The sequence below is a fragment of the Ambystoma mexicanum genome, chromosome 1p (genome assembly GCF_040938575.1).
Source record: "Ambystoma mexicanum isolate Mex_15411 chromosome 1p, UKY_AmexF1_1, whole genome shotgun sequence".
Taxonomy (NCBI): domain Eukaryota; kingdom Metazoa; phylum Chordata; class Amphibia; order Caudata; family Ambystomatidae; genus Ambystoma; species Ambystoma mexicanum.
The window spans coordinates 1,030,424,868-1,030,439,296 of record NC_090921.1 but is presented as its reverse complement, the minus strand read 5'-3'; the positions used below and the strand labels follow the sequence as shown (position 1 = coordinate 1,030,439,296).

The 14,429-nt window shown below is 47.6% G+C and overlaps 1 protein-coding gene across 1 annotated transcript in view; it reads left to right on the top strand.

The window, feature by feature from the left end:
* LCAT (lecithin-cholesterol acyltransferase) overlaps positions 1-14,429 on the top strand; it is a 336,764-nt gene that overhangs the window by 259,040 nt on the left and 63,295 nt on the right. Inside the window, exons 4-5 of the mRNA XM_069603934.1 lie at positions 539-634; positions 3,704-3,928. Coding sequence (XP_069460035.1) covers positions 539-634; positions 3,704-3,928 — 321 coding nt within the window. The remainder of the gene's footprint in view (positions 1-538; positions 635-3,703; positions 3,929-14,429) is intronic.

The window sequence follows — 14,429 nt, the reverse complement described above, 5'->3', positions numbered from 1 at the left end:
TTCACCTTCTCAACTATCCTTCTTGTACCACTGATTAGATGAGGCAATTTTTTCAGAAGTTAATTCTGCCACCTTAGTTCATCCTGGAAACTCAAGTGGTGGACCCTTGGGATCCAGTGAGTCTCAAGATGAATATGAAGCAGGGTGGTAGCACAATCCTTTTGCCACCCTGGATGAAAAGTAACATTTAAAATAGGCCTCACTTTGGTACATCGTAGAGTATGGGCTTGGCCTTTTTAGGCGAGGGACTAGTTGTACTCTAGAGAACAAGAGAGTATCTGGAGACTGGCGAGCAAAACAAGGAAGGGGCGAGAACACCAACAAATCCTCAAGATCAGTCCTCAATGTGCATTCCACAAGGCCTCCCTTTACACTGCCAAAAGACCCTCTTTATGTTTCCAGTGCTATTGATCACCAGACATTTCTGCTGCTGTCATGAGAATCATGGGTTGCTTAAAGTGATACTTATGATACTTATGCATAGAGTGGGGCCATAAGCTTTCTCTTCTCCTATGTAACGCTCTCTTTTTCTCGGTAGGTTATATGCACACATTGGTTCAGCACTTGGTGAATAACGGGTATGTGCGGGATGAGACGGTTCGTGCTGCACCCTACGACTGGCGGGTAGCTCCCAGTAAGTCAAAACATGGACGCTATTCCTATTTTAATATGTTATCCTACACAGTATAGCTCTCACTTTAAAACTATTAAAATATGACAGATCAAGACCTCCTGCAACTTAATTTTCTATATTAATGGAGAATAGAATTTACCAGAAGTGGCTAGCAGTTAAGGAACACTCAATTCCCATCTCGTTGGCACATTTCCCTGTCTGCTTTAAAATAACACCACACACACACACACACACACACACACACACTCTCTCTCTCTCTCTCTCTCTCTCTCTCTCTCTCTCTCTCTCTCTCTCTCTCTCTCTCTCTCTCTCTCTCTCTCTCTCTCTCTCTCTCTCTCTCTCTCTCTCTCTCTCTCTTTCTCTCTTTCTCTCTACTAAAAGCACTGGGGATGTACCAGTATCTTTCCTTCTCAGCATAGCTCCATGCAGGGCTTTGCCATTGTATGAGTTCCACTTCCTTAAGCATTGAGGAGCTTGGTCCCTAGTGCTTAAAGTGAATGAAAGTATGCCTGATCATGGCTTGGTATATGAAACCCCAACCTGCACACCAAAAACATACTGCATATAAAGCCATCTGGATGGTGCCTTGCTGGTATCGCTTCAGTAGATGAGATGGTTCTAAATCGCCCTCTGTGGTGCTAAGAGAAGATGACCGGAGTTTAGGAAAATATTTGTAACCCTGTTGCTTCCTTGAGGCATGAGATGTTTCTGTAGTGTCTCTGCCTATTACTGGTTTAAAGGGTTAATGGGAATGGAAAACAAATCATTTATGTCCTTAAGTAAGTTAATCTCACAAAATATCATCAGTATTCCTGTTGTGAGTGTCTGTGTTGGTATGAATATCTAAAGGTAGTTGTCCACAACATACCGCATACCAATCTATATGGATGTGCCCTTGTGGTGGAGCTTGGCATGGTTACCTCCTCCTATCTGGAACCTTATATGCAGGAGCTGTGCAGGTGGTGCCTAGTGGAGGGGGCCTTAGGCAGTGGCACTGTGACAGGTATGTGTGAGTGTTACGACTGAGCAAGGATACGACAATACAACAACACAAGAAGTTGCGATTACAAGGGTGTTATCGTTTTTATCGTCCTTTTCAAGATTAGGGTATGGTTTGGACAACACCTATCCACTACTAGGGGAAACTCTAGAACTGATGATGGACTACTAAATGAAACTGTGGTAGGATGGATTGAACTCAATAGTTATCCCTTAGTGCTCCTGGTGCCCCCCTTGCAATCAAGCAGAAGGTCCAAAACCTATTCTAAAAAGTCCTTTCCCCTTCAGGTACACCCTAATCTACAATGAAATGTCCAATACTGTGGCCAACAGAAACGCCTCAGTTCTCACCTTAATGAGTCTTTAGTCTCGCACCTACTCTGCGCTAATAACAGCAAAATTACAGATATTGGGCTAAAGCAAATGTTCATCAACCTACCCCACAAGGTCAATCCGTAATCTAATGCAAAGGCAAACAAACATGCTCCTTAGGTCCTTCAAGGTTTGCAATAGACTCTTCCTTCCTGGACCTTGACTTCAGGATTCATGACGGGCCCCTTCTGGACCTTGCGTATCCCCTTGTATTAGGGTTCTTTCTTCTTCTGCCTGCTTTGTATTAGGGCTACAGGATTAGCAATAGGCCTCTCTCTGAGGCCTTGTGTTAAGCATTCATAGCGGCCCTCTCGTATAGGCGTTGGCCCCACCTTCTACAGCCTGGAACCTCTTATTATTTTCCCCCAGTGGCCATGGGTGTAAAGACCCAGGCTTTGGTTTTCCAGTCCCTCCTGTCAGCTTTACTCCTCCATTGCTTCTAGCGCTTAACAGCTCTCCACCTCTCCACCTCTCCTTCCAGTCTAACCAGGCTTCCACTTCCTCTCTCCAGGCAGCAGTCTCCTTCCAGTCTAACCAGGCTTCCACTTCCTCTCTCCAGGCAGCAGTCCTCCCTTCCGTGACTATTTATCACCACATGCATATCCTATTCACTCACTCAACAGTAGCTTTTATCATAGAGGAGCCCTCTAGATAACTCCTCTGGATACAACAAGCTGAATTCCACAAGTATCCTGAAAACAGGATGTGCAAATGGATGCTTAGCCATCCAGGAGAAACTGGTTAGATATAGCCCGGTGCACTCTTAGAGATCCTCAAATGCAGCACTCCTTCAGATACCCAAGTACAGCTAAGAAAATTTGGGTGGCTGGGCCTTTTCAGTGTCCAGCCCCAGGCTTTCGAATTCGTTGCCTGAAAATTTGAGAACAATTCTTATCCTTCAAAAAGCATCTCAAAATGTTTCTCTTTAGATAAAGCTCAGAGATACGTACCCCCTTTGACACCTGGGTTTTGTTTATCTCTATCCTGGCTATCAGTTGTTTGAGTGCCATGATGCCTTGAGTGATAGAGTGGTGTACAAATAAATTGATTGATTGATTGATGTCTTTGGGACACTGTAACTCTATGAAGTCATGCCCCCAATAAGATCACAGAAGTGGAATAACACATGTAGATGGTCAGTAAACCCTTCAAGAAAAAAAACAAAAAGGGTTATGGTCTCTCACGAGAGGTACAATTTAGGACTTTCACCCCCAGTGTGCCCTCCTAGTTAAGTATCACGGAGGCTAAACCCCCACTGGGGTGTTCCCCTGTTCTAATCTGAGAAAAGTTCTAGAAACCCATTAGTTGTCCCAGCCCTAGTCTCAATAGTGCAATCTAGCCCTGGCAGGCTAATGGACCACCTGATCCACTAGGGATTGTATTACTTCATAGCCTATGATCAGTTTGGCTTACGAAAGTCAAACCTGTCGGGTAGGTCCGGAAACACATTATACCCCAAACTATAATGTAGCATTCCTCTTCAATAGGAGCCCAGTCGGTTTTCTACCTTTAAGCTGGTGACAGATGAGTTCTATGGGGTATTTGTTGCCTTCTTCACCCAAACAGACCAGGAAAGGCCAAAGACACGACAGTGGGGTTTCCACCTCCTAAGAGAGGTTCAGGAATAGTGTATGTTTATGCTTACAATGTTTGCCCTACCAGGCATAACTTGAAAATGTCGCTGTTCTATGTCTTCAGACGCACAGGAGGAGTATTTCCAGAAGATGAAGGCCCTGGTTGAGGAGATGCATGCGACCTACCAGAAGCCGGTGTTCCTGATTGGCCACAGTCTGGGCAGCATGTACCTCCTCTACTTTCTGAACAAACAGCCAAAGGAATGGAAGGACCAGCACGTCAAGGGATTCATCTCCCTCGGGGCACCGTGGGGCGGCGCCGTCAAGTCCTTACTCGTGCTCATGTCGGGTAAGATCTCTTTCCGTTCTCTTGATCGTTGGTAAGACTTGGCGTTTTAGCGTGGGCATGTGGCGCGGCTGCATCAAGTGGCTTCCTAAGAAGGTCCACAGCAGCAGGTGGGCTCTCAGTAGCTGTGATTAATGGACAATTATATAGTTGGGAACACGTGGCTGACACACAATCATGACAAGTGTAGCCACGTGGAAGCGCTTCTCAGAAGAGACTGCCAAATTATTTAAATACCAGGACTTCTTAGGTTGTTGCATTTCAGTTAAGCCAACTACTGAATGGATTGCCCCTACTATAAAGAAATAAACAACATTTACGTGGGAACGGCAGAATACATCATTCTGTTATTTATTCGCATTACCTCCAGGCCTCATATAGAGTGCTGCAGTGTAGATGCTCAGATCCTAGTTGGATGGTGCCCCAGCAGGTACTTATTCATTGTTTGAAACACAAACTATTTACTGCGTATCATTTTTGCATACAAGTTTCATGTATTGAAACTGAAATTGTGCTCACAACCATAGATGAAAATGGGAAAAAAGAAGTGTAGAAGAAAGATGGTTAGGATGAGAGTAAAGCTGCCATTTCCCCCACGTGACTTGCAATTCAATACATTAAACTATATATGTTCTTTCAAGGAGGGACATGTATGTCCAAAAGCCATAGTCATTTACTATGTCCATGAGTCCTGAAGTTCACTTCCAAGTAGGACACCTATTTTGTCAGTGTGTTCACTGTTTTCTTTGTTTAATGCGCTAAAACCGATAACGAAGCGTCACTTAAGGGGTCGACGTCTCTGTAAGGCAACTCCTTATCAATTGATGGAATGTGCCCCCCTCTACAGGAGTATGCGTAGAGGCATTTCGGCGAGATGGGAATCCTTCCTCGCCTTCGTCGGCACATCCGTTTAGCAGTGAAGCCCTCAGGAACGCAATAATTTCTATATTAATAAAATGTAAACATTACTTCGAGAGCTAGCCTATAGATTCACTAACCTTAAGAAGTTGGTCGTGCTGTTTCCGCGCTCTGAGCCTGATGAGTTGTATGAATTCAATTGATTATCAAAATGGAGTACATGAGTGCAGAAAGTCCTTCCCCAGTGTTTCAGCAGGCCGGCAATACAGGACAGTGTCAGCCCACCCGCATCGTTATGCGTGGGCCGGCCGCCGTTGCGGCCGTTACGCGACGACGTCCAGGACGTGACGTCAGGGGAAGGGGAGGGGCGGGAGGGGAAGTTCGGCAGTTGCCGGCTAAGTTGAATAAAGAAGGTTGCAAGTCACCTCGGCTCCCCGCGTATCATTTACAGCGAGGCCCGCGCTGCGCGAGGTACGCCCCAGCTGCCCCCGGCCGTGTACAGGCCTATGACAATGGCGACGAGGAGATAACGCGGCCCACGTGTGCCGTTGGGAGGCCCGCTGTCGTGCGGCTCGGCGCGTCGGCGCACCTCCACGACGGTTGGGAGCTGCCGGCGCCGGACCACACGTGCAGACGCCCCGCGAACACAGCAGGGGTGCTGCACCGGCAGGCTCCACCCCCAAGGCCGCAAGAGAAAAAAAAAAAAAAACAAAAAAACAAAATCCCTGCCCCACGATCACAGCAGGGTCACGAGGACGGCCAGCACGGCAACACTGCCTCATCAGGAGCAGGACCAGCAGGCACAGCCCCGCAGCTGCCAAAGAGGTGCGGACACACACCACCGATAAGGGCACACCGGACGGCGGCAAGCGGGTAAGATGTCCGACACCGCTAGCACGCCCGCCTCGTCCACTGGAGGTGCAAGCACCGCAGCGGCCGCGCCAGGAAGTGGCGACCATCAGCCCCCTCATTCTGAGGCAGCGCAGGTGATCCACATGCCAAACCCCTTTGAAATCAGGGACACTTCAAACTTGGGGCCCCGTTGGACGATATGGCTCAGGGACTTCAAATTCTACACGGGAGCGATAGGACTTACCGATGATGCCAGATTGAAGAACACTCTTTTCATGGCGGTTGGGCCAGCAGTGAGAGACATAGCCGGAGAGCTACTCGATGTCGACACAGTAACCTACGGCCAACTTCACACCAAACTATCCGAATACTTCGCTCCACACACAAACGTCGATTACGAACGCCACGTATTTCATACAACCAGGCAGGAACAAGGCGAATCCATCGACAATTTCGTGATGCGCCTGCGCATAAAACTAAAACACTGCGAATTCCACAGGTATTCAAACGAAGAAGCCCTCAGATCGCAGGTGATCGCAGGTTGCATCTCGCAACCGTTTCGCAAACAGCTCCTGCAAAAACAAAGGTCACTCGAAGAGATCCTAGCACTGGCTCGCATGGAGGCCGCCGTGGACTCACAACTAGACAACCTGGGGAAAGTCTCCATACAACAACCAGGAGAACCCACAGGATCCGTCAACAAGCTATACACAAGCCCCAGCCAGAGTGGGAGACACGCAGAGGCCACCTGCTACAAGTGCGGGTATGAATATCCGCACGTCGGGGACTGCCCGGCCCTGGGACAACAATGTGCGGCATGCGGAGGCATGGACCACTTCAGGGCCACGTGCAAGAACGCCCCCATGAAGGCACAGGCGAGACCCCGAACTCAAGACAGACGTCAATACAGCCGGCAAAGCCCACCCAAATCCAGAGGAGAGAGCGACAGGAAGCCGACCAAAAGAGAGGACAGCAGCAGATCTGGCCACTACTCCAGGGACGACAGGCGATCGTCAGAGGACACGCGTCGCTCTCACAGAAGACGATATGTCCGATACATAGAAACGCGATCCCCCACCAGCAGCGACACCCCGTCATCAGGGGATGACCAGAGGAAAAAGGGCTACGTATGGGCTGTCAAGACCAATACGACAGCCACTCAGCATAGCCCCATACTCACCTTGACGGTAAACAACACGCCGGTGAAATTCCTCATCGACACCGGGGCCACGGTGAATATCATAAATGAACAAACCTATGAAGCACTAACTCCACCTCCCAAAATCAGGAAGGCTGATATAGACATTTACCCATATGGATCCACGACGCCTCTACCGTGCAAGGGCACCATAACAGCGTGGTGCTCTCACAAGCAGCACTCCGCAAGAATCCCACTGCACATCCTCAAAACTGAAGCAGACAGTGGATGCATCCTAAGCTTCCGGACAGCAGTGGAGATGGGACTGGTACACATCCTCTATCAGTTGATGGCCCACAAGTACTTTGCCAAGCCGGAGGTCATCGAACAGACTTTCCCTAAACTATTCCACGGCCTGGGAAAACTAAAACACCGGAAAGTATACCTGCACATAGACCCACTCGTCAAACCAGTGGCCCAACACTACCGAGGCATTCCATTCAACATCTAAAGACAAGTGGAAGAAGAACTGGATAAACTGATCAAGATGGACGTTATTGAACCAGTCTCGGGGCCCACCCCCTGGGTCTCACCCATCGTCCCAGTCCCCAAAAAGTCGCCAGACGGGTCCATCCGCTTGTGCGTCGACATGCGACGTGCCAATACTGCCATCGAGAGAGAGAGACACCAGGCGCCCAGGATCACCGACATGATCCACCTTCTACATGGGTCAAGAGTCTTTTCAAAACTGGACCTAACCAAAGGATACCACCAGATCGAAATTGCAGCCGAATCCAGATACATCACCACCTTCGTCACCCACCTTGGATTATTTCAGTACAAACGACTCAGTTTCGGCATCTCGTCGGCGGCCGAGATCTTTCAGGAAGAGATCCACAAAGTAATTCGACACATACCGAACTGTCTGAACTATTCAGACGACGTCCTGGTATATGGCAAAACGCAAGAAGAACATGACAGGGCGCTACACCAAGTATGTCAGGCAATGGAAGACGCTGGCCTCACGCTAAACAAGGCGAAGTGCGAATTCTCCAAGGGGTCGTTGAGATTCTTTGGTCACATCTTCTCGGAGAACGGCATGAGGCCGGACCCGGAGAAAGTTGAAGCACTAAACACCGCCACCCCCCCCACAAACACAACGGACCTACGTTCATTCTTGGGCCTAGCCAGCTATTGCTCTAGATATCTGAAGGACTATGCAACAGTCAGCAACCCCCTGCGACTGCTCACGCGAAAGGACACGCCGTTCGTATGGTCCAAGGAGTGTGAAGAGGCGTTCGAAGCCATCAGAAGAGCCATTTCACAGGCAGAGGACATGGCATATTACGACGCCCGGCGCGACACCGAGGTAATTGTAGACGCCAGCCCGGTAGGCCTTGGCGCCATCCTGACACAAAAAGATCCGGAGGACTCGCGAAATGTCCACATAGTCGCGTACGCCAGCAGGAGCCTGACAACCACAGAACAGGCATACTCACAGGCGGAAAAAGAAAGTCTGGCGGTAGTATGGGCCTGCGAATATTTTCACCTATTTCTCTTCGGCAAGAAATTCACAATAGTCACGGACCACCAAGCCCTCCTGACCATCTATGGAAACCCCAAAGCCGTCATGCCACCAAGGATAGCTAGATGGGGTTTGAGGCTACAAGACTACCAATTTACAGTCCGGCACCAGCCCGGAAAGGAGGACAATCCCGCCGACTATCTCTCTCGTCATCCCACGACATCCACGGCATCTCAACCCTCTATCGCGGATGCGTACATTAACTATGTCATTCACCACCTACAACCACTACCCATAGGATGGGCAGAGATAACGGCACAGTCGGAAGTCGATCCCGCCCTACGCATCGTCAGACATTGCCTTCTAACAGACAAGAGGACCCTGATGAAACAGCAAGCGAAGACAGAAACAGACGAAGTCAAGGAAGAAGTCAAAGGATTACATCTAGTCCGCGACGAATTGACAGTGGTGGAAGGCATGGTACTATTAAAAGGGTGCAAGGTCGTCATCCCGAGAGCGCTCCGGGAAAGGACAATACATCTGGCCCATGAAGGACATCGGGGGATAGCGGCCACGAAACGGCTTCTTCGGCAGAAGGTGTGGTTCCCGCAACTCGACAACCTAGTAGAAACAATCATAGGAGGATGCCACGTATGTGCACAGGTAGCTACACCGCCACACCCAAATCCGCTACAAATGTCTCCGCTTCCCACCAAAGTATGGGAGGAACTAGCCGTGGACCTGTTCGGACCATTGAACGACGGAACGCACGTTGTGGTACTCATGGACGAACATTCGAGATACCCGGATGCCCAGATCGTAGACAGCAGCGCAACTTCGAGTGTCATCCCCGCCCTCGACCGGATGCTGTCAGCATACGGGATCCCCAAAGTGATAAAATCAGACAATGGCCCCACTTTCATAAGCCACGAGTTCCAGAAGTTTGCACGATACATGGGATTCCAACACCAAAAAATAACTCCCCGATGGCCTCAGGCAAACGGCATGGTCGAGAGATTCATGACCAACATCAAGAGAACACTACAGTTCGCCCACATCCAAAACAAACCGTTCGAGCAGGCTCTCAATCAACTGCTCAGGGAGTATCGTCACACACCACACAGCACCACGGGCATATGCCCGGCAGACTTGCTATTCCGGAGGCCAGTCACCACAAGGCTACCAGAGGACCCAAGACCCAAGGGTACGACAAGCCTTGAACGCGATGCAAGAGTCAACGACGAGAGGAACAAGGCGCAAATGAAGGAAGCAACGGACAGAAAGAGAAGGGCGAGAGAAAATCTGATGCAGACAGGCGATGAAGTATGGGTCAGACAACCCAAACACAGGAAGGAAGAAGTGACATTCGCACCCGAACCACTCGTCATCACACATAAGAAAGGAACAATGGTCACAAAGAAGTGACTGCACGTCCATCACCCGAAACAGCTCGCAATTCAAGCGAGTAAAACCCCATCATGGAGAGCGGTGGGAATGGGACAGAGACAGTGACGGGAATGATCTCGCAGAGGAACCCTACCAGGGAGACGCCGAGGAGTCAGAGACAGAAAAGGACGGTGCAACCCCGGCCAGAGACTGCGCGACACCGTGCGGGGTAAGGCGCCCTCAAAGGAGTCGCATCAAGCCGCTCCGCCTGATAGAAGAGATGGGGTAAGGAAATGGGAGCACCCCTCATGTTAAAAAGGGGGGAGATGTCAGCCCACCCGCACAGACAGTGCTTCTAGTAGTGACTGTTGCCAAATGCATTAGGTATCACCAAGAGTGGCTGGAAATATTCTTACCCGCACAGGGTTATGTCACCGCTCTTTAAAGTGGAGGTGGGTGGCTTGATATGATGTGGCATTTATAACGCGCCTGCATGACTTCAAACTCATGTTCAGATGTGTTTGAATGGAATAAAATCTTTCCCAAAGTGGAACTGCACCTAGAATGTATACAAAAGTGCAATGCTAAAAGTGCATTCTGCCAAAGGTGCTTGTTGGCCTTGCTTTCAGCTAGAAATCTTCTGACCCAGAGGATATGTTGTGTAACCTCTTTTCGTTTTGAATTTGAGAGGCGTAGTTTGCGCGTGGGTACACCATTCACTGGTAGCTATAGATAAATAAATCGGGTGGTATGGATCAGACAGAGTGGTCTCATAAGTATTTGTGTAGACTGAAGTACAAGGAGAGCGCTGGAGGCCAAGGATGTTACCTATTGCCAGCTGTTCTCTCTGTAAACTCGCGGTGTTCATTCCGTCTTTGCCCCGCGTCTCTGCCTACCTTTGTACGGTAACCATGGGGACTACTTAGTTGCGGTGCGCGTATTACGTCCAGCGTGCGACCGTTAGACTTACGCAGTTAGTACATGTAGGCCTCTTCCTGCATGGGAGACGTTGTGCTCGCGACTGGCAGAATGCTCCCCGAGCTTGTCTGCGGATGCTCCAATGCCAGCGTGAACAATATTTGACACAACGCCCACCTTCGCTGAATTAAGTGACCATTATCTGTTTTAGAGCATTAAACAAAGGAAACAGTGGCCACACTGATGAAATAGTTGTCCCATTGAACTGAACTTCAGGACTCCTGGAAATAGAAAACGAGTAACCCTTTGTAACCCTTTTGGACACACACACGTCCCTCCTTCAAATGAACATTTGATTTATGTGCATAAGATTTCTGCAAACAAGCAGACAGTGTTATAATCCACAGGGACCATTGGAGCAAATTAAATTCACCTGTGGAGAACTTTGTAGTTTACTTTATTGAATTGCAAGTCACGTCGGGAAAATGGCAGCTTTACTCACATCCTAACCATCTTCTACACTTTGTTTTTCCATTTTCATCTTTGGCTTTAAGCACAATTTCAGTTTAAATACATGAAACTGATATGCAAACATTACAGGCACTTTTATAGTAAATTGATTTTCTATATATATATTTATATATATATATATATATATATATATATATATATGATTTATGTCTTAATGTTTATTTCTGTCTTAAACAACAAGACCATGCAACTAGGATCTGAGCATCTACACTGCAGCACTCTATATGAGGCCTGGAGGTAATGCGAAAAAATAACAAAATGATGTATTCTGCCGTTCCCACGTAAATGTTGTTTTTTGCATTATTTTTTTAATTCTTATATGTAATATGTAATTGGTTATTTAGAACGTGCTTAATACCCAGAGGTTTCTAAGTGCAGACCCGAGGATCAAACCTGTGTTAATCTGCGTCTTCTTGCATCCAAGATGAGCACATTGCCCGTGACCTATCTTCCCGAGACATATCAGCAACAAATAGAAACACAAACATAAATCAAAAACAGGAAGCATAACAAAACAAACGGGGGAGGAAATTATATACGATCCACAATCAATTTCATATCAGAAGGCATATTAAGAAAATGATTATAGTTTGCCAAGAAAAAAGGAAGATTACTGTGATAACAGCCAATAACTACACAGTGGGCCTCAATACGAGTCCGACGGTAACTGTGCCAGAAAAACCGGCAGATTACCGCCGGACCCGTATTACCATTCCGCCTCTGTGATTCCCGGAATCACCGGGGCATTACGACTCGGGTGACCCGGAATTCCGGAGGCGGAATTCTGTAAGTCCCCATTGCCATGGAGTCCATGGGGGTGGGGACAATGGAAACACTGGTTCTGTCTATGACGGAGCCAGTGTTTCCATTTGCACCTGCAGGTGGGTGGCGTTACTGCCTCCAGGTCAAACCTGGCGGGAGTGACACCTCCCACCTGCAGGACTCTGAATTAGCCGGTCCGGAAAGAACGGTGGCAGCGTTTTTAACGCCACCACTCTTCCCGGACCGGCAGGGTCGTAATGAGGCCCAGTCTGTGTTAGTTTGCATGCACCACTTGCCTAACTTAATCCTATACACACATTTCAGGTCCAAACTCATGGCAATCCCGGGCCCCGTTCTATCGCAAAGCCAGGCCATCACCTTATTTCTAAGGGCCTCTCGGGTCCGACCTGGAAGATGGCATAACGTTGGTATCAATAAGATTTCTTGAGTCAGTAACTAATTCTCTCAATGACTTGTCTACAATATATGACATATCGGATTTACAAAGATGAGAAGTCCCAAAGGGGCTCATTTTAGTTTTAATGGAAACTTTGAGTGCCACAGAGGCTAAGGATGGGCCCAAGTTCGTCTCCCCACCATACAGCCTTCCCTGACCATCTGCATCAGTGGGTGTAGCAGAAGATGATGCTAAAGAGATGGACTAGTGCTGCAATTCACTTTCAAGGGCCACAGGCTTCTGGATATTCAAGGCATCAGTCTCAGTTTGACTACTTTTGTCATCAATTACTGCATAGTCAGAGTCCTGCATAGAGGTTTGGCAATCAACAGTAATCATATCAGCAGCCTGATGTATCTATCTGACAGAAAATATCTATCATTTCCTTACCCAGCCATGTTGCTCGGGCAGCTCAGAATCCGCCTGGATAAGACTATTGTGGAAGGGTGCCTCGGGCTTTAATTGTGAATATGCACCCCTACCCCAAGACCTGGAACATACCTGGAACATACCGGAAATGTTTGAAAGTGCCAAGTAAATGGGTGGCCATCAAATGTTTGAAAGCGTGCACCAATCGGATTGGTGCCAGAAGCTCCCACAGAGAGAGAGGGAGTCTGCCTTTTCCTTACTCATTGCTGGGACAGGCCTCAACCCTTATGGGCCTTTAATTAGGTAAAACATCATACGATGGATGGGATGCAGAATAACTCTTAACCCAAATAATAAGACCGACTCAGAAAGTTGGCAAAATGTCTCATCAGACTGTTTTAGTTTTCAATTGTCTAAAACAGGGAGTTACAACGGATATCAACGGACATCACACAGCAAAGTCTCTTGCATTTCATAAAAAAGCATTCTTATATAACAATAATTTGTCATACGTGACGTCATACTACGTGGCAAACAAGAAAACCCTACATGGGATTGTGGTTGGCTTAAGGGAAACATCTAAGTATACTTACTATATAGGGACGGGTGTGATTGGGTCTCTACAGTGAGGTTGGCAATTTATGCCCACCCCTAGTGCAAGTCATCTTCAATAGTGATTAGATACACGATATATCATTCGTTCTCAAACTATGAGGTCCTTCGTTATATGGCCTTCTACAATTGGTTGGCACGTTTGTACCATTCTGGAACATTTGACTCACTAGCAGCACATAAGCTAGTACCCCAGGTGTCAGTGGGTGGACTTGACTGTGCATCCCCACCCAATTAGCCCTACATAGCTCATTGCTCATGCCATCTGCCATTCAAATTGTCTTTGAACTTGTCCTTGCAAAGTATCACTGCTCCTGGGAATAAAAGGGAGTGTAGGCACTTCTTATTGCAGTTCTGGTCTGTACGCCCCAACTCCTATTTCCATCCTTGGCTCACATAACAGGAAACCATTTTTCAACCCGTTTTTCAGCATTTAATTGTCTTGAATTAATAACCTGGCACTCATGGTGTTCTCTCTTTCCAACTTAACAAGGGATGCCTCAGCATCTCATGTTCACTGTTCTTCAAGGACTGATAACCAGTTTTGGCTGCTTCTGCCTTTGACACCAGGCCAGACAGCCTCCTTGGTTTTCCTTCGAACTTCAGCTTATTTCTTTGCTGTGACACATGCATAGCTATCAACCCTTCTTTCTTTGTGGGTTTCAGCTTATTAAAATTGTGACATCAAACATCCAGATTCAATCTCACTATGTATAGCAGGCCTTTAAGATTACTTAATCTACTTGCATTGCTGAATCTGTACCGTTATAAAATGACTTGCATTTTCTTAGTGCTCTTCACACATGCAATCTTCATTCTGCATATGAAAGCTTCTGTGATTCTTCACTTCGTCATCATATTCTGTAAGGTCTATGCATCTTCTTCCTTGACCATCCTTCTTAGTGCGTCACTCTTATTTCCTGTGACGTCACCTAGCTTCTCTTTTCTCTTATTTTCATATTCCTTCAGGAACCTCTTCCAGGAGATTGTCAGTTCTCCGAGGATACATCAGGTAGGGTTTCATTAATGGATACTTTGTCTCAAAGACTCCGCGGAATAGTCACTGTTACTGGTATTAAACTTGGCACAACTTCTG